Raw genomic sequence first — 20,268 nt, forward strand, 5'->3', positions numbered from 1 at the left:
GACGAGGGGCCGGGTGAATTCTCGCGATATCCTTTGCGAGCGGATCCCTGGATGTGGGAGGAGCAGAGGAGCAGCGAGGGGAGGGGCTTAGGCTGCCGTTGCTGGCGCCCGACAGGGGTGATATTGTTGTTGAGCGGCGGCGGGGTGGTGGTGGTGGTGGTGGTTACGCGCGCGTAAAGCGCGCACGCGGGTCTCCATGGTGAAGGCGGGGGAGGGGGCGGCCTCAGCAAGTGGCAGCGACTGATGTCGGTGGCGGCGAGTCGGATCCCCCTGGTCAGCGCGCGGTGCCATGTCCCGGGGCTGCTGTACCCACCTCCTGTGGGATGTGAGGCAGCGGAGTTTGGGGCTGGAGGAGCCCGGCCTGTTGCGGAGGCGATACCTAGGTGAGGAAGGAGAAGGGCGAGAGGGCGGGGTCTGAGGCGCTGGGGGAAAACTGAGGTGGTCGTGGGTCGCCCTTGGCCCCCCCTCTTTCTCCGGCTGAGGGGAAGGGCGGGCGGGGTTGTTGCGCGCTGTGGTGGGGCTGCTTCGCTGACCCCCAGCCCCCTCCTCGGGTTATCGCTCGGGGCGGGGTGGGGAGAAGAGGCGGCCCTTCAGCTATGGTGGTCGGCTCAATAGCTGACCCCATTCCGTCCTTCTTCTCCCTTCTCTTGTATGTACAGCAAGTTTCCACGACGGTTTCGTTAGGGGGTGGGGGTGGGAATGAGCGTCGGGTCCTTTTTGGAAAAGCAAAACCGAACTGCGACGGCACGAAACGTTCAGAAGTATTTCTAGTGTGCTTGTCTCTCTTCACGGATAATTCCCCCCCTCCCCCGTTTGCACTACGCTCGGAGATTTTTCTGAAATAATTTGGGGAGTGGCGTTTCACTCCCTCTTTCCGCAACTTCCCCCTCATCTTTGGATGCTGAGTTGCGACGCGATAGTACTTATTCTATGATATATAAATTTTCTCACACACTTGCACCCCCAGCTCGTGCAAGAAATCTCAAAGAGAAATCAGAACGGCTTAGTGTCTCTGCTTGCCATTGCCATGAGCTAAACAGGTTGTGGATGTATTTAACTGTTGAAGGCATTTTTAAGTGTCATAAAACTGTACCTCCCATAGATCCCCACAACTCCCTGCAAAGAAGAATGTAGCACGTGATTGCTTCTAGTATATTGATTCATAGAAAAGTTTGGCTGTTTTTGCTTGTGTTAACAAATCTGCATACATAAATAACTATCATTTATGGATTCTGGGTAAAGTTTGTCTTGGGCAGTGATAGCTAGTTAAATGTTGCACTTTTTCTATTAGAAACATACTAATTTCGCTGCGTTTTCTGAAAGCATTACAATATTGCTACAAAAAAAATGGATTTTTTCTGATTTTAATTTGATTTTTGATATACAAACATAAATATTCTTTGGACTCAAGGACAGCTTACTTTTTTACCCAATACGGGAGATCTTCAATCTGTTCTTTAAGATATTGCTGAATAAAAGTAGATGAAAATTTATATGATGACATATATTCGATAGTTTAAAAGCAAATGCACCAATCTACAAGGAAGGGATATTTGTTCTCATGACTTTCATTGATCTGCTTCCTGCTGAACTTGTGTCTGATATGGATGGAAGTGAGGCATTCATCAGTGATACGCACCAGAGCACAACTAGATTTGGACTTGTGGACTTGTGCCACAATCTTTCCCCCACATGTTTTATTACCTCCCTTCCTCTGGGAATTGGCTTCAAAGTGAAATTTAAGACTATTTAAAGGCGTTATCAAGTAGCTTTCCCCACTCTGTTCTTTATCTATGGTCTGATTGACATCATTGTCATTAGGTATAGAATCACAGATCTAATTGGCTACAGTTATCTTATGATGATAACTTAAGTGCTATAACTAAGTGTAAGTTACTAATAACCATGTGTTAAGTGTAGGAATGAATTGGGGAGGCTAATGCTCAAAGAAGTATTTTATTACTGCAGAAATATTGACTATGTATTTCAATTATTATTTAATTAGAAGAAAGCGGTCTTCATAGATTTTACTGCGTAGACCACAAAAAAGAGCTCACTTGAAAAATATTCTTTACATCACTGCTCTTGCTTTCTTTTCTGTATTACAGCAAGGGCACAGGAGCAGAGTGATGACCATGTTTTTTTTTCTTAAAGTGATCTTTTGGAGAGGGTCATGGCATGTTACCTTTTTTACTGTTTGAAAGTTTAGTTTAATTTAGAAATGAGTGCTTAAGATGAGAGAACTTTGTGTATTTTGATCCAGTATAACTTTTAGATGTGTATGGCATAAAGTTTCAACGTATTCTTTGTTATATTTTATTTACACCTTCATGATTTTCATTACAGTAATAAATAGTACAGCTGAGCCCCATTCTCTATTGATTTGCATCAAGTGGTTGCTTATACAGTCATTGTATGTTATCTTGTTGCAGATTTAGAGTCAAAATATGTTAAAATGCTATACTTGTATATCTTGAAACATACCTAAAGAGAAACACACATTTACAAGTTAATTCAGTAACAGTTTTGAAATTCCTCAGTCATTGTGGCTGAGAAATCTGTTAAAATGTACTTTATATTGACATTTTGAAGGAATTGCCCTTTCCCCCAGAGAACATCAAATCCTAGAGACATGTAGAATTATATAAGTTTCATAGGCCACTCTTTACTGAAGTAATCACCTAAAGTGTTTGAGAATCTGTAAAGAAAGTAGCTAAATCTTTAAGCCTTCTTGTCCTCTCTTTTGTTCTTAAAGTGGCGAGTGGACTCATTCACCTATGGTGTCCCCAACCATGTAGATGAAGGAAACAAAATTTGCTATTGGATAAAGGAACTGAAATAAACACAGTTTTGAAAAATATGTTTGTCACAGCCTTTGTCAAAGAAATTGTTTCTAATTGTAGGTTATGTGTTTGGGATATAAAATAATAATTGTAGGTAATGTTTGGCTATATGATGCTATATATTTGGAATTTAAAAGCATATTTATATTGTGTTCACAGTAACTGATTTTGAATTAAAATAGCCACCTGTAGCCTGAGTTAAATCAGCAACCAATGTTCAAGTCTGAAATTACCTATTTTATTCCTATTGTACTTATTTTCTAACAAACCTGCATTTGTAGTAGTGTGGGTATTCATAGCTTTATTTAATTGCCACACTTTCAAAGCCACACTGAGCAATGAGAAAGTATGAAGCAGCTTTCTAAACTCAATCTGTGTGGGAGGAAAGAGCAGTGACATATTAAAGCACCTTGGGAATACTCTAGGATCCAACTTTGTCACTGATGCCCATGTGGTTCAGAGTGCTTTCTACCAGCTGAGGCCTATTGTGGATAGAAGTGCAGTAGAAAGTTATCAGTATTTTGGTATAATCCAGATTACACTGCAGCAATGTGTTTTGTCTAGGACTGCCTTTGAATACTGTTAAGTAATGAGCTAGTACAAAATACAGCTGCAGATTTCTGATAGGGACCAGCCAGTTGGACCATACCTCATAATTTCTTAGATATCTTTACTGATTATTGGTTACACAGCTTTGGACAAGGGCATTTGGAGGTATGCCTGCTACACAGCTAGTAGGCCAGTGCATCTAGATCATTGTGGGATTTGCACCTCGCTGTGTTCCCATCTTCTGAGGTGAGGGGGTGACAAGTGGGGAGAGTTGGCTGTTTCACTTGTGATGTCCTGCCTTTGGAATTCTCTTCTCAGCAAGATTTGCCTGGTGCCTTCTTTGATACCTTTTTTGCTGCCACAATAATACGTTTTCTGGGCTTTCAGTTACTTTTCTTTTGGTTTCAACTCTTTAACTATGATTTTTATTGTTGCTGCTTTTAGTGTTTTACCATTGAGTTGTTTACAACCTTTTTGCTGTTTTAAATATTTAAATATTTTGTACTGGCTTTGTTGTATGAGCATATTTATATTGAAGGGCAGCATGTAAAATTACCAGAAGAAAGTTTTGTCATACCCGTTTACAGACATACAGACAAATTAAGCAGGTGTGGAAAAAGGCAGCAACAGTCCTAAAGCAACATCAGTGTAGTGGACTCAACTCTGGAATTTCCTCCCACTAGAAATCAGACAGGCACTGTCCCTATTAAGTTTCAGACAACAGCTTAAAACAGTTTCATTTCAGGCCTTTGCATCATGAACATGGTTCTAATGGTAGGTAGGTAGCCGTGTTGGTCTGCCATAGTCAAAATAAAAAAAATTTCTTCCAGTAGCACCTTAAAGACCAACTAAGTTAGTTCTTGGTATGAGCTTTCGTGTGCATGCACACTAGAAGTGTGCATGCACACGAAAGCTCATACCAAGAACTAACTTAGTTGGTCTTTAAGGTGCAACTGGAAGAAATGGTTCTAATGCTTTACACTGATGTTTTTATTTATGTTTCAAGTTTTGTGCATTGTACATTTTTTTTATTTGTAAGTCTCTGAGATGTGGTGAAAAGCAGTGCATTTTTTTTAAAAAAAGAAACCATCACCACCTGTGGTATGAAGTCTGTTTCTGACAGTCTGTTCCAAAAATGTAAAATAGCATTCTCATTATTTGGCCACATTGTCCTGCTAGCAATCCTGATGGGCTGATATGAAGGTGGTTGCACCAAGTTTCTTCAGAGAGATACTTTTGCATTAAACAGCAAATCTATAGCAATATCTATACATTGCAATTGCTTGTCTGTTAATTACTTGGGCTATATCTAATGCTGTAGCTCTGCTGGTGCAAGGGACTTGCATGTGTACATTGGGACTTCCATTTCTTCTCTTCCGTCCTGTGCCCTCCCATCAGCTCCAGACGGTTGAGGGATTCTGCTGGTGGGTTTCTGCTGTCATAACATTGTCTACAACCCAATGCAATTAAATATTGGATCACAACTAAAAGCTTTAAAAAAATAAAGTCAAGAGTTGTTTAATATTTAAAATATTTTATTTCAAAATACAGCTTTATTAGGAAATACATCTTTTTTAAAAAAATGTAACACACTAGTGGGAGCAGGGAGAATGAAGAGACTGTAAGATAGACTGAAGAAGAGTAAACTAAATTTTAGAGAATATGTGGCATATTGCAAAATATTTACCATAAGCAACAGTAGTTAGAAGTATAATTGTTTAAGAACGATCTTAGATTGCCTACCTTCTTATAGCATAATCTTTAGTTCATAGCACTGCAGCTTTTAGTTGTGCTATCAAGTTCATTATTCATACAGTGGCATTAGTTTGAAAGCGGCTCTCTAATGCAGTTTGAAAAGGTTTATAGGTCTTGTGAGAGTTGTTTGCTTAGCATTGCATTTCATGTAGGATACCACAACTTCAGCATGCTTGGGAACAAGACTAGAGATACTTTTAGAATATAGCCTTGCTGGTCTCACATCTGCAGATATGTTAATTTTAGAGGTTTGTAAAGTGAATGAAGTATCATTTAGGTCATTTGCTACAATTTAAGTACAGTATAGTAGTTTACCTAGCAATCTTGACAATGACCAAGTAATATTTTTTGTTTGGAAAAAGTTCAGTGTAGTAATTTTAGCAAATATTTAGTTATTTTAACACACGGTAATTTTAAAATAACTTTTAAATTCAATGCAGATGGCATTCCTGCTTGTATTCATGATTGATTGATGGTGAGGAGGGAAATACCGTATCATATGGGTGACTTATCTAGACATGTACCTGATATATAAAAAATGGTTTGTTGCTTTGCTGCCTAAAGGCCAGTGTTATACTAAATCTGCTATTTTAGCCGTGCCATACATACATGATAAAAATAATGTGTTTGGCATTCATTCCTCAACATTCTTGACAGGGCTATAGTGCAACCAAGGTAAGTGTGTTGGTAGTGTAGAGAGGTAAATATACCAGAAGGAGTGTCTCCACCCCCATCATTCAGCCTGAGGTTCAGTGCTGAGGGCCTTCTAGCGGGTCCCTCCCTGCAAGAAGTGAGGTTACAGGGAACCAGGCAGAGGGCCTTCTCAGTAGTGGCGTCTGCCCTGTGGAACACCCTCCCATCAGATGTCAAGGAAATAAACATCTGTCTGACTTTTAGAAGACATCTGAAGGCAGCCCTATTTAGGGAAGTTTTAAATGTTTGATGTTCTGTTGTGCTTTTAATTCTGTTGGGAGCCTCCCAGAGAGGCTGGGGAAACCCAGCCAGATGGGCAGAGTATAATTTTATGATTATGAGCCCCCACCTATTTGCAGTGCAGTCTGGACACAGTGAGAACTAGGCCTAAGTCCTTGGTTTGCTGTAGAGAGCGTGAGCTTGTGCTTCTGCTAATGTTTTCTACACAATATGAAACGTGCAAAATGCGATACCTTTTATGATCACTTAAACCTGTAAAAGCATATAGCATATTAAATTCCCTTTGTCATCAAAATTAAGTTGCTTTTGTGAACTTAGTATTTTAAATGTTTGACTTAGTCTGTTGCTGCAACACTGTTTACCTCAGTTAAAAGCTCAAGTGATTGTAACATTATCAGTGACTAAACAGGAAAGGTTATATTTAGCCATGCACTTATTTAAGATCTGTAGTATGTCTGAAAGTGTAATACAGCTATCAGGATTGCTACAAACAGAATTCTTTCTACTTGCACAATAGTTTTCCCCCTGTTCCTGCGTGAAAGAAAAATACATCCCAACTATTGAAATTAAAATGGGAAATTTATACTTAAATTTACTTATTGTAGAGTCTTTTTAAAAGATGATACTTTAATTAAAGGATAATGTTTGTGGTACTCAGAATACTTAAAAGTTTCAGAATTATCACTTCCCAACATCACATAGAATACTAAAATCTGAATTTTCTCAGGGGTTTGTTTTTTATCCTGTTGGGGACAGATGTCCTCGGTGCTCTGAGCAACACTGAAATTAACAACATGTATATTGATCTGCAAAGAATAGCCAGCTGTGCTGCAGGAATCACTCAGTGGTCCACAGTGTATCTGAAGCTGTCACAGCTCTGGAATCACTGTTAAGTTAACAAACTGGGAGTGTAAAATTTTCTTCAGAGAACAGCTAACATGTTGTTGTTTTTTGCTGATGACTGTATAATATTTGCTAATGATTCTGTGTAAGTGGAAAGGCAAATGCAGCAGCTGGTGAAAAAGATGACATAAAGTCAGACTGGAAAGGAAGATATTGAAAACAAAATCATGACAATTGCCTGAAAAGTCTTGTTAAAATCAGTGTTGAAGAAACTGAAAAAGCTAAAAGCTATATGTTGGCAACAACAAACACATTTGACTGGAAGGGCAATAGCAGCATAAGAAAGATGGTATGGGCCAGCTTTAATAGATTTTCATTGCATGATCATGAGTTTCCAGTGAAGACTTATAAACATAATTTTACAACACAACTATCATGCCTAGTGTGATAATTTTCTAGAATAGATGTTGTATAGGTTATCTATGCTATAGTACCTGTACAAGCATATATGGGTCAGTCATATGACTTATTTTCAAAAGAGCAAGTAGATTTCCTTGCCTTAATATATTTGATTTTGAGAGATCAAAAGCTTCTGCTTGGCAAACCTAAAATGCTTTGGGCCAATCCAGTGGCAAATAGAATATAACATTGATTGCATTAAGGGAAAAACAGGTGAGGATGAGTTGGATATGGGCAATTCCTCTGCTTACACTGCTCATCTGATGTTAAGTATTAATTTCATAAAATGAAGGTTTTATTACAGTCTCACAAGAAAATCTTTAGAGTGGAATTCGACACTTTTATTCACACAAGTCTCCACCTTTCACTATTTCATTCTGCAGCCTCTATGTGCCCCAAAATCTGTTCCAGAGGGTCCCACAACTTCCAAAGCAGACTTTGAGGATGTGGGGGTTATAAGGGAAAGGAGTGGAATGCAAAGTCTTACTGTATAAATGGAATGGACTCGGGCCCTTCCAGCTCTACAATGTTATGATTCTGTGGAATCTGTTCTGCATGTTGGCTACAACCTTAAGTGCAACCTGTAATGCTTCTAAGACTGGTAGACTTGATTTATGTTTACATGGGTCTATTTGTAGAGAAAGCTTGTCCAAGCAGTACTAGTTTGCTTTTATATGGTTGAAACTCATACTGATTTGTATGAGTGGAAAGACATCTTAAACCTTTTAATTCCAGGGTATTCATTTACATGATTGTGCATGCTTCTTTTCCTCATGGTTTTCTTTGCAAAATGTACCAGTAACAATTCATATATTTAAGTGCTCTTGATTCTAGATTAGGGCATATGATTGTTTTCTCCCAAAAAAAATCACAGAACAGCTGAGCAGGCATATGAAGGAACTGATCTGTGAAAGGAAAATAACTATCTAGAACCCTTATTTGCCAACAGGTGGATACAAAGTAGCTAATATTTTACCTTAAAGTATGGGACGAGTGTCTTGCCATATCATACTGAATCTCGGTCACACAATGTTTTTGTTAAAGCAAAGACAACTTACTCATTTGGCAGTGTTCACTCTTGTCCTTGCAGATGAAACAACAGGAGGGATCAGGGGCATGTGGGATGTGCTATTCCTCAAGGAAGGGACACCAGGGAAAACCAGGACATTTTAAGTGCTGAGGCCTGTGGGGAAATCTGCTCAAGTTTGGGGGCGGGTACGTATTGCCTCTGACATTGTACTGATTGGGTGATGATGCATTATGGTTCTTCCACCTGGACCCATTTTAGGATGGGTCAATGCACGCATGGCTGGATGGAACTGAGAAGGAGCTCACCCATCACCCAGAAAATCCCATTACCTTTAGGAAGGTTCACTTTGTGCTTTAAGAATCTTAGCTGTAGAGGCAATGCAATACCTTCCATAGAAAGAAAGAAGGCACCAATACATATATACTTATAAAACACACATATATTTATAAAGCATATTTTATAAAAATATTAAAAAATACTTTTGTAAGTATCTAAACCTTTTTGCTAATTTTGCATTTTCCCCTCCAGGAAGGAGAGAATTTATCCAAAGATTAAAACTTGAAGCAACGCTGAATGTGCATGATGGCTGTGTAAGTGATTTTTTGTTGTTGTTGCTTAAAAAGAATGCATGCTTGAACAAGAAGTTAAGTAATGGTAACTGGCATTTCCATGACAAGATGAACATGAGCTTTTAGTATTCTTCCAAGTATATCTACTTTATTTTATTTTATTTTTTTCCCTACTGAAAATTTGTTGTTATAACACATTTTTAAAAACATGTTAGGACGTACAAGATTGTTCTTATGTCTGGTAAGAATTTACTTCTACACCGCCTTATTTTTACTCAGGTGAGGGACCATCTTTTAAATAAGTAAAGGAACCAAGGGAATTATTTATTATAGCTATTGCAATAGGGCAGAGCTCAACTTAATGTGATTGTTCTAGCCACTTAAGAAGAAGGTCTGACACGAGGAGCATCAGAACAAGGGATTTATAGGCACAGCACACAAAGAGTTATAAACATCAAAACATAACATTCTTAAACATCCTTCTACATACATCATGAAAGGTTACAGGTAATGGGATGTTTAAAATGTAAGGCTCCTCTGCGGTTACCTTGGGGTACCCCAAGTGCCCAGGTCATTTTGACCTCAAATGTTGCATTTATGTCACTGTTCCCCTGGCAACCAGACCTTTGGCTGTTTTATCTCCCAGGAAGCTTCAAGGATAGCTGATTTTACACTCTACAGCAAACTTAAGATAGAATAACATCCTGGAGGGCTATTTGTGCCACTTTCAGGGTCAGATAGGAAAGGAATGCAGCATAGTAGTAATAAAATACAGGCACACAAAATGAAGCATAATACATTCTAGCCAAAGGTTCAAAACAATTAATATTGGAACATTTTTAAAATTAAAAAAAATCTACATCCTGGGACTCTAAATCTTATATCACAAGGAATTTGATCTTGTGGAATAAAGGTTTGTTGGGAACATGATAATTATTTTAATTTTCATACATATGTTTTAAAGAGTAATCAAAATATAAAAAAATAATTTTGATATTTTCTTTTATCTCTAAAATTAAATTCTCCTGTATGGTCTTTCTCCATAGACTTCATTATAGGAGAGTTTAGATACTCAGTTTTTTATTCTGGGGATAATTGATAAATGGCCCAGTGAAAATGAGTTAATTTAGGCTGCAACCCTATGCACACAGGGTGGATTCCAACATTATTTGAGTGGAAGTCTGTTCCATGGAAGAATTGGATACAATTCTTGCCCCATTTTTGTCCCTGGCCTTGCCTGCCGCTTTTATGTGGCCCCTGAAAGGTTGCCCAGAAGGGAATGTGGCTCTTGGGTTGAAAAGGTTTCCCCACCTCTGTCATATGTGATGTTCTGCGGTGGTATGAACCAAAGAGACTGCAAGTGTGAGAGAAGTACTGCTCATGCAGCTGAATATACAGGTGTGCAAGTCCGTATACAAAGTATATGCATAATTAGCTGAGTTGTGTTGTTTTCTGGTAAAGTTAGATAGTTTGCATCTTAACATTGTTCGCCCCTTCTTTAGATATTAATTATTGTGTTAAATACTTGCTTACAGGTGAATACAATATGCTGGAATGATACAGGAGAATATATTTTATCTGGATCTGATGATACTAATCTTGTAATTACTAATCCATATAGTAGAAAGGTAAGATGATCTGCTGTCCCTTTATCCATTTTTCTGAATAGTCAAAATGTTATTAACATTTTTTTTGTAATTGAAAGCTCTGTTTTTTGTGACATTGCATATATCATGGATTGCTTGGTTATTCTTTCAAAACAGTACATCTGTCCTGTGTAGGAGAGTTGCCACAAAACATATTAAGTCCACCAGTTCTGCTCAAAAAGTTTTCAGTATTATCTTGTTACCATGATTTCTGCCTTATTAATCTTTATATTGTCTCACCACCTTGCACTGTACTATTGTGTTGTAGTGCAGTTGCTAGAGCTGTGCATTGGTCAAAGCCTTCAGTTATGAAATTACCAGGGTGGTGTAGAACCATCCAGAGTGTGGTGTACCTTTTCGGTCCAAAGGGCCAGATCCTCATCTGTCTCCATCCCTGCAGGCCAGCTTTGACAGATGGCCAGGATGACCCACATGTCCAAATCCTTTGTGCAGCACTTTCTGAGCATCTTACAGCCAGTGGGCTGTCTGGGCTTGGGAACCACAGTGCAAGGGGCTCTGTGCTCACTTCTTCCCAAGTGCCAAGCAATAGGGCTGGCAAAGTTACGGTACTTTCTGCAAGGATTGACCGCACAATCAAGTTTCATATGGGGAATTCAGTTGCATAGCTGTGCCTGCCCCACATCTGGTGACAGGTGTGGGGCAGATGGGTATTATTTGGGGAAACACTTTCAGGCCAGAGATTACTTATCCCTGGTGTAGAACAAGAGAGTGGATTATGAAGATAAAATAGTATGGTAGCCTGCTTTTTGGAATAAGGTGAGAAAGATAGATGTGATCAGTATTACCGTAATTAAAATGTTAAGCTAATACAGTAATCCTTGTTTTCTAGGTTTTAACAACCATTCGCTCAGGACACAGGGCAAATATTTTTAGTGCAAAATTTTTGCCATGCACCAGTGATAAACAGATCGTGTCCTGTTCAGGAGATGGAGTCATTTTTTTTACCAATGTTGAGCAAGATGCTGAAACCAACAGACAGTGCCAATTCACATGCCATTATGGAACTACTTATGAGGTACTGAAAATTAATATTTCTGTTGTATCTTATAACTATAAAGTCATGAGTGCTGACTATTGCTTATCTATTCTTTTTCACACTGCAGTTTAATAACCTAAAGTTTGGCCCAATTAGATAATATGGTCCAAATTTTCTTGTTTACATTCACCTCCCATTATTTAAGAAGATGGCCTGGGCATGATTTTTTTGTACCTTGCCTTTCAGTCTTCTAAAGAACACCCTCCCACCTCCAAAAAACTATTTGTATACTATAAGGCAGTCTTACATTATCACATTGCTTTTGTTACAACTGATTTGAAACGCCTCTCTATTTCAAAATCAGCTTTCCATGAGGTGTGCAGGTGGGAGGATATTTTTCAAGGAAATAATATCAAGCCTTGCATACACAACTTGTTCTATGGTACTTTGGATCCTGGCTTTTATTTTCAATTGTTTAAGGCTGTTGCCATTTTAAAGTATACAATTTGCTTACATTTCAGATCATGACAGTCCCCAATGATCCCTATACTTTTCTATCTTGTGGAGAAGATGGCACTGTGAGATGGTTTGATACTAGAATCAAGACAAGTTGCACAAAAGAAGATTGTAAAGATGTAAGAGACACTTTTATAAGAGGGTGTGAATAAAGAGCTATATTGATCTCATGATCCTGGCCTGTTTTGGTCCTGATGCTGTGAAATCTAGTGAGGTGACCATGAACTATATGAAGGAAAATATAATTTGTTATTTTTGAAATATGTATTACTTATCTGTCATATCATAATACTATAATATTGAACAGATATGAAAAACTTGATTTGGTTTGAATTCAGGCTTTTTATGAACTATTTGATATGTTATAGCACTTTGTTATGGAGCATCCTTAAAGTCATTGATAATTAGATAACATAAGAATCAATCCAGCTGTGAAAATAATTTACCAAATTCTTTATGACTGTAATAGTAATAGGATTTATTTTTCTAATTTATACAGAGTTGCTTCCAAGTATGCATTTTACTTAACTATTTTACCTCATTTTTATAGGCTATACTCAGTATTGTTCCTTTTTATGTTGAAACTATTTGCAGTACTTAATCTCATTGCGTTGCTCTTTACATCCAATTATCTGTACATAAATCTATTCTAGCCCAATCCTTTTAAAGTAGCTTAGGCAATCCCTGCCCCTTGTGATTCACTTTCTGGCCTCTTTTTATGAGAAAATCTTAGACAGATGAAAGCTTTGTGTTTACAGCTGCAAGTTGATGTTACTAAACAATGCTTTTGTTTGCTTAGTCTTTTTGTTGTTGCCATACCCGTCTGTTGTCCAATAACATGCTTAAAATATATATTAACAAGGGCCAGAGTTGGCTTTTGCTAAAACACAACCATATTGATTTTTTTCTAGGATTGTATTAGTTGGTGTGATTTAATGCCACTTGTTCTTGTACATTTTAAACAAGTGCAATATTTTCCTTTTGTTCTAGGATATTTTAATAAACTGTAGGAGGGCAGCCACCTCTGTAGCTATTTGCCCCCCAATACCATATTATCTTGCAGTTGGTTGCTCCGATAGTTCAGTAAGAATTTACGATCGACGAATGCTTGGCACAAGAGCAACAGGTAGGACAATACTTGCATGATACTGTAAAACAGCTGACCTTTGAGTACCATAGTTGAAGATTATAGGATGTGAACCTCTTAATGAGATTATTTAATGAAAAATATATTTTCTGCATAAATGCAGAACTTCTCATAATTTTTAAATTTATACTCATGAAAACTTGTATCACACTTTAGAAGGTCTTCTGTAATGTGGACTGAAAAGTATTGATGTCCTAAAGTGAAATTTTGACTATGATTCAGAGGCATGTATGCACACTGGCATTATTTTATGTCCCATAGAGCAATTCTTCTCTCTGACCTGCTCTTTAAAATTGACCTTCTAAGAACAGTTTTCAGGTTTGCTACAAGAGCTGCTGGAAATTCCAACTTAAGGGGGGGAAATGGATTCTCTCATTGAATAAATTTGAGTGAACTCCTTTGATTTGCAGCCATGGTAAATAAATGAAGAAATTCTGCTGTTCTTTCCATTTAGTGGTTTTGAGTATTAAGAAATGATGGTGGTCTCAGTGTTCATGGTGTTTTTCAGAGAATATCAACAAAAGGGCAAGCCCTGGCCCTTCAAAGAACTGACAATCTAAAATTTGACTAGGGAGGAATATTGAGGCAAGGATAAATGGGAGAATATGAAAACAGTTCAATTACATGCATTTAGGCTTGATTTCAGTAAAGGATAAGAACTTGAGTTGTGCACTTAATGTAGCTAAAAATGCCTAGAAAAGGCTGCAGAATGTGATTTATTATTGCTCTACTCTTTGTTAGAAATTATGAGGTGAGGAAAAAGCAGATGGATAAATGGATAGGATAGAAAGTTTCCATAGGGAGAGTGAGGTTAATGTAAGTACTGTGGAATTATTTTATAGTCTCATTGTGATATTAATACTTTGAATCTAAATTTCTGTTTAGATAAAATATTGTAACTAATATTAGTACAGTTTCTGTTTCCAAATACTGTACGTCATCCCAGTTGGAAATTATGTAGCCAACTTGGTAATGTACAACAATATTGCGTAACCAATCACATCAAGCAGGCCCCACGCTGGATTTGATCTTTGGCGTCGGTATAGATGTGATCATGTCTCCTTCGATTAAGGTGCCATGGTCTGATCACTACGCTCTGAAAGCCAGGATTGACTTTCCACCCCCACCCTGCTTAGGTGGCGAGCCGATTTGGGCTCGCCCGCAGAGGCTGATGGACCCTGAGAGATTCCGCCAAGCCTTGCGGGACCTTGCTCCCCCTGGCGACTCATTGACTGAGCTTGTTGAGGGCTGGAATGCCCAGCTCCTGGCAGCCATCGATGAGATCGCACCTAAGCGCCCTCTGCGACCCCGCAGAAACTGGGCTCCCTGGTTTACCGAGGAGCTCCGGAAAATGAAGCGGGACCTCAGACGGCTAGAGCGAGTATGGCGGGGTGCCCATGACGGAGCCTCAAGAACATCTTATAGGGCTTTTATGAAAACCTACGAGATGGCGGTGAAGGCTGCTAAGAAGTCATACTTCTCGGCCTCCATTGCATCCGCTAGCTCTCGCCCAGCGCAATTATTTAGTATAATCAGGTCTTTAACGTCCCTTGAGGGACAGCCAAATTTAAATAACAAATTGACACACGGCTGTGAGGCATTTGCGAGCTTTTTTGCGGAGAAGGTCTTGTCGCTCCGCCATGACCTCCCTGCCAATTTGGATACAATAAAGGAACTGGAGGCCCCTCGACTGTCCTCGGGTCCAGTATTGGACCACTTCGACCAGATATCCCCAGCCGATGTGGACAGACTCCTCCGAGCTGGAAAGCCCACCACCTGTCCTCTTGACCCGTGCCCGTCTTGGCTGATTAGAGCGTGTCCAGACGAGGTGCGGACCCTCCTGGGGGATATCATCAATTTGTCCCTTGGCACGGGGACATTCCCAGGGGAACTGAAGGAGGCAGTGGTGCACCCGCTCTTAAAGAAAACATCATTAGATCCTTTAGATCTATCCAATTACCGCCCGGTTTCGAATCTTCCGTTCCTGGGTAAGGTGATTGAGAGAGCGGTTGCTGAACAGCTTGGTGGGTTTCTGGATGAAACATCGGCTCTGGATCCATTCCAGTCCGGCTTCCGCGCTGGTCATGGGACCGAGACGGCTCTGGTCGCCCTAACAGATGACCTTCGTAGACAGCTGGATCGAGGCGGGTCGGGGCTGCTGATTCTTCTAGATCTATCAGCAGCTTTCGACATGGTCGATCACGAACTTCTGGACCACCGCCTTGCCGACGTGGGGATCCAGGGCACAGTCCTTCAATGGCTGCGCTCGTTTCTCTCTGGTCGGGGACAGAGGGTGGCGCTTGGGGGGGAATTGTCATCGCGCCACTCCTTGGTGTGTGGAGTACCTCAGGGTGCGATACTCTCCCCGATGCTTTTCAACATCTTTATGCGCCCCCTCGCCCAGCTTGTTCGGAGTTTTGGGCTGGGTTGTCATCAGTATGCCGATGACACCCAACTCTATCTGTTGATGGATGGCCATCCTGACTTGGCCCCAGACACACTGACCAGATGTTTGGAAGCTGTGGCTGGATGGTTACGTGGGAGCCGGTTGAAGCTAAATCCTTCGAAGACAGAGGTCCTGTGGCTGGGACGGGGCGATATGGGATTGGGGGGGGCAACTCCCATCTCTTGCGGGGGTGCAATTAGTGCCAGCACCGTCCGTTAAGAGTTTGGGTGTAATCTTCGACACCTCCCTTTCCATGGAGGCGCAGATTGCAGCTATAACAAAGGCGGCATTTTTCCATCTCCGTCAAGCTAAGCAGTTGGCTCCTTACCTCTCTCGCCCTGACCTAGCCACTGTGATCCACGCGACGGTCACCTCCAGACTGGATTATTGTAACTCGCTCTACGTGGGGCTGCCCTTGAGACTGACCCAGAAACTCCAGCGGGTGCAGAATGCTGCAGCGAGACTCCTTACGAGGTCTTCGCTGCGAGATCACATTCACTCGGTGCTATACCAGCTGCACTGGCTCCCGGTGGAGTACAGGATCAGGTTTAAGGTGCTGGTTTTAACCTTTAAAGCCCTATACGGCCTAGGACCCTCGTACCTACGGGACCGCCTCTCCTGGTATGCCCCACAGAGAAACCTACGGTCTTCAAATAAAAACATCTTGAAGGTCCCAGGCCTCAGAGAGGTTAGGCTGGCCTCAACTAGAGCCAGGGCTTTTTCGGCTGTGGCTCCGATCTGGTGGAACGCTCTGTCACAAGAGACCAGGGCCTTGTGGGACTTGACATCTTTCCGCAGGGCCTGCAAGACAGAGCTGTTCCACCAGGCCTTTGGCTAGGGCACAGCCTGACTCCCTCCCTCGGCAATCTTCGCAGAGCTCTGGCCCAATGGTTGCCAGTGGCTTGAATTAATTAATTTTTATAATGAATGATTTTAGAATGTTGTTTATGTTGTACTTTTGTACTGTTTTATTGTTGTTAGCCGCCCTGAGCCCGGCTTCGGCTGGGGAGGGCGGGATATAAATAAAATTTATTATTATTATTATTATTATTGGATATGTGGCCAGTTTGGAATGACAGTAGACAGCTTTTACTCTGAATTGGTGAATGCTTTCATTTCATTGTGCCCTCCAAAAATCGGCAAAGAGGAGGTACTGTGTATGTGTCTTTAAATTGTAGCAAAATGGCAAGTAACTGGGGCATAACTGAGGTTTATAAAAGAATGCAGTGTGTAAAAAAATAGACACATTTTCGGACTAATATACACAGTACGGGCATCCGTTGCGTGTAATTTACTTACGCACCACCATGTATATGAGTGGTGCTAGGAAATAAAAAATTCAATTCAAACCTGGAAGTGGCTGGAGAAAGTTGAACAGTCCTTGCAAAGAGACCCTCCCCAGAGCCTGAAGAGGATATCAATGAGGATGGAGGAAGCCCCGAAGAGACCTGAGGTGCAGCAGAGCTTTGTTTACACTGCTCATCCTCCCCGCCTAACAACTGATGGGGGTAGTGCAGCAGCAGCAGTAGCTGCTTTCCCATGCATCCTCCAGCTTCCTGCTGGCCCCAGAGCTTCAGTTGTAGTGGATGTTTTTGGATATGATATATTTGGTATGGATTGAAGAGAGAGTGGTAGAGAGGGTGTTTAGAGGGTGCTCTTGTCGTCTCTATGCAATTTGTTATGCACACGGGGTCTTGGATGGTAACTCCCCATGTAAGTTGGCTGATGCCTGTACTTCTTTAGACAATTCATAGTTATCTTTCACTACCACAAAATGTGATGGATTAGACCGGGGTGGCCAACTTCCAAGAGACTGTGATCTACTCACAGTTACAAACTGGCAGTAATCTACCCCCTTTTGGGGGGTTCAGGTCAAAGTTGAGCTTTTTTTAGGAAGGAAAGATCATGTAGTAGAAGGCTCATTTGTAAATGAAGGCTCATGTGTAATGGAAAATTAATTCAATTATTTTTTAATGTAGGTAATTATGCAGGCCGGGGTACCACAGGATTAGTGGCGCGTTTTGTTCCTCCCCATCTGAACAACAAATCCTGTAGGGTAACATCTCTATGCTACAGTGAAGATGGCCAAGAAATTCTTGTGAGCTATTCTTCAGATTATATATACTTGTTTGATCCCAAGGATGACACAGCTAGAGAACTTAAAGTTCCGTCTTCAGATGAAAGAAGAGAAGAAGTAAGTGTTCCACAGTTACTGGTGTTAAAATGATTTTGAAGACAAAAGAGAGTTAATATGTAATGATAAGCCAAGCCATAGTTTAGCATAAAGACAGACCCCAGGAAAGGAGATCGTTGCCATTTTGCTCCTCCAGTTTATTATTGTTTATTGAGTTTATATACCGCCCTATACCCAGAGGACTCAGGGTGGTTCACAGAACAAAAAATAGCAGTTTCCAAGCTTTTGCAATGTTTTGAGCTAATCTGTGGTTTGGATTACTATGTTGTCCAAACTTGGGCTTGTGGTTTGTCTCACTCCAGATAAACCACCAACCAGTTTGAACAACATGCTAAGCCAAACTATGGCTTAGCTCACAGCACTGCAGCAGCAGGACTGGAGGAGCAAAACTCCCACTAAGCCATGATTTGGCTTAGAATTATGTGCAAATCATTTTATTAGCTGTACTGGAAAATGTTTATTATTTAAAAAGGTGCTGTGTCTTAGTGCCATTTTGAAACAAGACATCAGTATAATTTTAATGTTAGGTTATTAGATAGAGATTTTGCTTGTAGATTCAAATTCAGATCCTACTAAGCTGAGCAAATAATTAGAAATATCTTCTATAAGATTGATTTAGTGAGAGCCTATACAATTATCCTGACTGGAAAAATATTTAAATAACTGTATTAAATACACCGTTAGTTACTTATACTGTAGTTACATTTAAAATACACATTTTAGTTAGAGTGGATAGGTTTTCATGTAAATGACAGTAGTTGCTTGTGCACACGTTGCTTGCTGTGCACAAATTTGGCCGCTGTCAACCTGTAGTATGACTGACCTTCCTTCCATTAAAACACCATAAAATTCACTAATTTTAGATGACTGCTTATATTGGACAAAGAAAATCTTTCAATTGTATAGTATTAAATCATGAACAAATTACAAATAAACGTGGGAGGTTTTGGTATTCTGAATATCTTCAGATGTAAACCTGCCAGTCTGTTCCAAGCTATGACTGCAAAAACTTTCTGGACCAGTTTACCAATATGTAATTCTACTCTAGATATAGAAGCAGCCATGTGTTGATAACAGAATGTTTCTTTGAAGACAAAAATAGCAACATGAAGAGTTCATCTGGCACTATATGTGAGAATCCATCAATAATATTACCCCTGCCCCCAAAACTGTCCTGTCCCACATATGAAAAAAGGAAGCCTGTGTTGTTAGCAAGCTATATGTAAACTCTGAAGTTTTTTTTATATAGAAATGTTGATATATATAAAAATAGTTTATTAAATGTCACCTCCCCACCGCCAATAATATTGATTCAGTCATTTCAATAAATTCTACAAAATGTGATGGCTAGAATTCAAAAGAACCACACTAGTTTCACATGCCCTAGGGCTTACATTTATTCAAAAATTGCCACACCACATCCAAATACCAATACTTACTTTTGAAAGTAAGAGAAGTGGGATCCTGAGGATCATTTAGTCCAAGCTCCTGCATGCAATGCAGGAATCTCAACTAAAGCATCCACAACATATGGTCATTCAAGCTTTGCTTAAAAACCTCCAAGGAAGGAGAGCCCACAACCTCAGGAGGGAGATCATTCCACTGTCGAACAGCTCCTACTGTCAGAAAGTTTTGCTGATGTTTAGTCAGAATCTGCTTTCTTGTACCTTGAAGCCATTAGTTCAGGTCCTAGCCTTCAGAGCAGGAGAAAACAAGCTTAGCTCCATCTTCCATGCTACAGCCATTTAGATATTTGAAGATGGCTATCATATATCTTCTCAGTCTTCTTTATTCCAGGCTAAGCATACCCAGCTCCCTCAACCATTCCTCATAAGGCTTGGCTTCCAGACCCTTGATCATCTTGGTTGCCCTCTGCACACGTAGCATGACAAGAATGTGACTTAGTGAGCCTTGAGCTTGAGTGTGCCCCCTTTTCCCGCTTACTGTGGTGTAGCTCTGAGGAGGAGTTTGGAAGCTTTCACTTCTATTTTTGCTTCGCTACAGCTTGTCATGTGGACTGAACTTCTGAAATATGGTTACTGTTTCTTTGAAACAAGCCAACTTTTAACCAATGATTTCAAGTTCCAGTGACATGTCAGGTTGTGGTTAAGGAAGAACAGGAGCAAAAGCTTCTGAACCCCTCACAGCAATACCAGAGGAATGGGGAGGAAGGGAGCTAGAGGCTCACTGCAGCTCATTCACATCATGCTAAACTGTAACTTAACAGATGGGTATCCAATGTGCTCTTCAACTCCCATCAGTCTCAGCCAGCACAGCTAGTGGTCAAGGATGATGGTAGCTAGCAATATCAGGAGGGCACCATGTTGGTTGTTAGCATGAT

At 40.3% G+C, this 20,268-nt stretch overlaps 1 protein-coding gene across 4 annotated transcripts in view; it reads left to right on the forward strand.

Annotated features, from left to right (window-relative positions):
* Positions 1-141: 141 nt before the first annotated feature.
* The window catches only part of DCAF6 (DDB1 and CUL4 associated factor 6), a 52,208-nt gene continuing 32,081 nt past the window's right edge, over positions 142-20,268 (forward strand). For 2 of the 4 annotated variants that reach the window (XM_081199212.1, XM_081199213.1), the window contains exons 1-7: positions 142-383; positions 8,941-9,002; positions 10,517-10,609; positions 11,478-11,663; positions 12,146-12,259; positions 13,131-13,266; positions 17,713-17,927. In XM_081199212.1, coding sequence (XP_081055338.1) covers positions 290-383; positions 8,941-9,002; positions 10,517-10,609; positions 11,478-11,663; positions 12,146-12,259; positions 13,131-13,266; positions 17,713-17,927 — 900 coding nt within the window. In that variant the 5' untranslated portion in view covers positions 142-289. Of the gene's footprint in view, positions 384-8,490; positions 8,598-8,940; positions 9,003-10,516; positions 10,610-11,477; positions 11,664-12,145; positions 12,260-13,130; positions 13,267-17,712; positions 17,928-20,268 lie in introns of those variants that run through there. The other 2 variants (XM_081199214.1, XM_081199215.1) reach the window with 2 other exon arrangements.

This window comes from Podarcis bocagei (assembly GCF_964188305.1).
Source record: "Podarcis bocagei genome assembly, chromosome: 6".
Classification (NCBI taxonomy): Eukaryota; Metazoa; Chordata; class Lepidosauria; order Squamata; family Lacertidae; genus Podarcis; species Podarcis bocagei.